We start from the raw sequence: 1,837 nt of genomic DNA, 5'->3' as shown, positions 1-1,837 counted from the left end.
TTTAATTTTATTTTTTTGAATAAATTCACACTGAAATTTTTTATTTCCTCTTTATTTTTTTCCAAAACCAACTATTTACATAAAACATTTACGACATCTGTGAATTTATCGATGAAGAGACCAAAGACGGTGGAAATATTGTATAAATTTTTTGATTATATTCATAAAAGTCACGAACATCTTCGTCATCTATTTCATCACTGCAGTCAACACCCTCATCCTTATCATTGTTCGTAGCTTGACCACCTTCCGACTCCTCCTTAGAACGATTTTCATTTTCATACGGCACGGAATGTGTATGGACTTTGTATTTGTGTTCAGTCTTCAAATGTGGTTGATAGCAACTCAAAGAGGCACGTAGAAAACCACTGCAACCGCAAAGATATTCACAACAATGTATTTTCGCATGCCAGGGTTCTTTAACATTTTCCATATTAATGGTGGAATGACATTCATTGGGGTTTGGAGGAAAGACAGCCGAAGATGTAGTTTCCTTATGGCCATCATATTTGACACGATAGCAACAGCAGCAGAGTTGAGAATAGCAACAGCAGAGCACTGATGAAACTTTTGCTTTAAATATTAAGGTGTACTGAATGGTTTCGGTAAGGAAAGTATAGAATAAAGGATTTAAAACAGAGCTGGCTAAATTCATTAAACCAAAGACGAAGTATAAAATCCAATGTGTAGGCTTTGTATAGCTGCCATACATGCGCATTAGTAGAAATATCCAGGCGGGCAGACGTAGAAAAACAAAAACCGCCATCATTAGCAGAATGATGGTAAACATTCTTAAATGTCTAGCTTCTCGAGAATTATTGACATTGGAAGTGTTGTTAGTTGTTGCACTGGCATCTGTGGTTGTTGTCATCTTACCACCCAAAGTATTAGTCAAACTACTAGGCAATGTAGAACTGGAAGTGTGACCCGATTTACAATTACAGTTTTTCGTTGACAGAAAAGAACATTTGGGTTGTTGTGTTTTAGGTGTTTCATTCGTGCAGGGTGTTTGATTTTTAGTTTTACCCCTAAGAGTTTTCCTTTTAGTAATGGCGGCAATATGTCGACGTTTCCATAATTTTCGGGCAATTATAGAGTTGAACCAAAAGAATGCTCCAATACAGGGTATGAAGATTATAACGAATACAATCGCATAATAGAGAGCCACATTATTCTGAAAAAAAGAAAAGGTATTATAGTTGTTTTATTTAACGAATCGAAATTCCAATAAAAAAAAACTTTTTTTATAGATAAATATTATATAGTGAAGGGAAATTATCATAAATCATAAATCAAATGTAATAAAGCATTAATTTCGTTATTCGGCTATAAAAGTTTATTGTATAATAAAATCTAATTTACATACATAACGTGATTAGTGTGACAAACATCTTTACAGTCGATCGAAGGTCGTGAAAATGTGGCCAGAAAATATGTTAAACTAGAGAGTGGAATGTAGGCTTAACCGATTTTCGCTTCGTGTTTGCGTGTTGAGGAGATAATAGAAGAAATGGTTTCAGTGACATTTTTATATGAAGGAAGACATACTAATCGGTCTATAGTTTTTTGCATTGATATGCGTAACTTTTCTACTTTTAAGGATAAATGTAACTTTGCACCTAATTTCTTGGTCAGGCATATAGGACCATGTGAGACAGTCTTGTTCCCTCAGTGTTATTCTCGGAAAGGAAGTCAGACTAATCGATCTATAGTCTTTTGCTTTAGTATGTGTATTGACTTGTTTTGTGTTAGGATGGATAAGAATTGGTTTTAGGTCAAAATAGTGAACGACACGCACGTACTTGCAAGCTAACCAGTTCGGGAGTTTTGGGCGGAG

The 1,837-nt window shown here is 34.9% G+C and overlaps 1 protein-coding gene across 4 annotated transcripts in view; it reads right to left on the bottom strand.

Moving 5' to 3' along the window:
- Window positions 1-1,837, bottom strand: part of LOC111686130 (uncharacterized protein DDB_G0283357) — a 283,461-nt gene continuing 281,624 nt past the window's right edge. For all 4 annotated transcript variants that reach the window (XM_046955763.1, XM_046955765.1, XM_046955764.1 and 1 more), the window contains exon 3: window positions 1-1,174. In XM_046955763.1, coding sequence (XP_046811719.1) covers window positions 89-1,174 — 1,086 coding nt within the window. In that variant the 3' untranslated portion in view covers window positions 1-88. The remainder of the gene's footprint in view (window positions 1,175-1,837) is intronic.

Source organism: Lucilia cuprina, chromosome 6, assembly GCF_022045245.1.
Source record: "Lucilia cuprina isolate Lc7/37 chromosome 6, ASM2204524v1, whole genome shotgun sequence".
NCBI lineage: Eukaryota > Metazoa > Arthropoda > Insecta > Diptera > Calliphoridae > Lucilia > Lucilia cuprina.
Note: the sequence above shows the minus strand (reverse complement) of the source record. Positions and strands in the feature narration are given on the sequence as shown.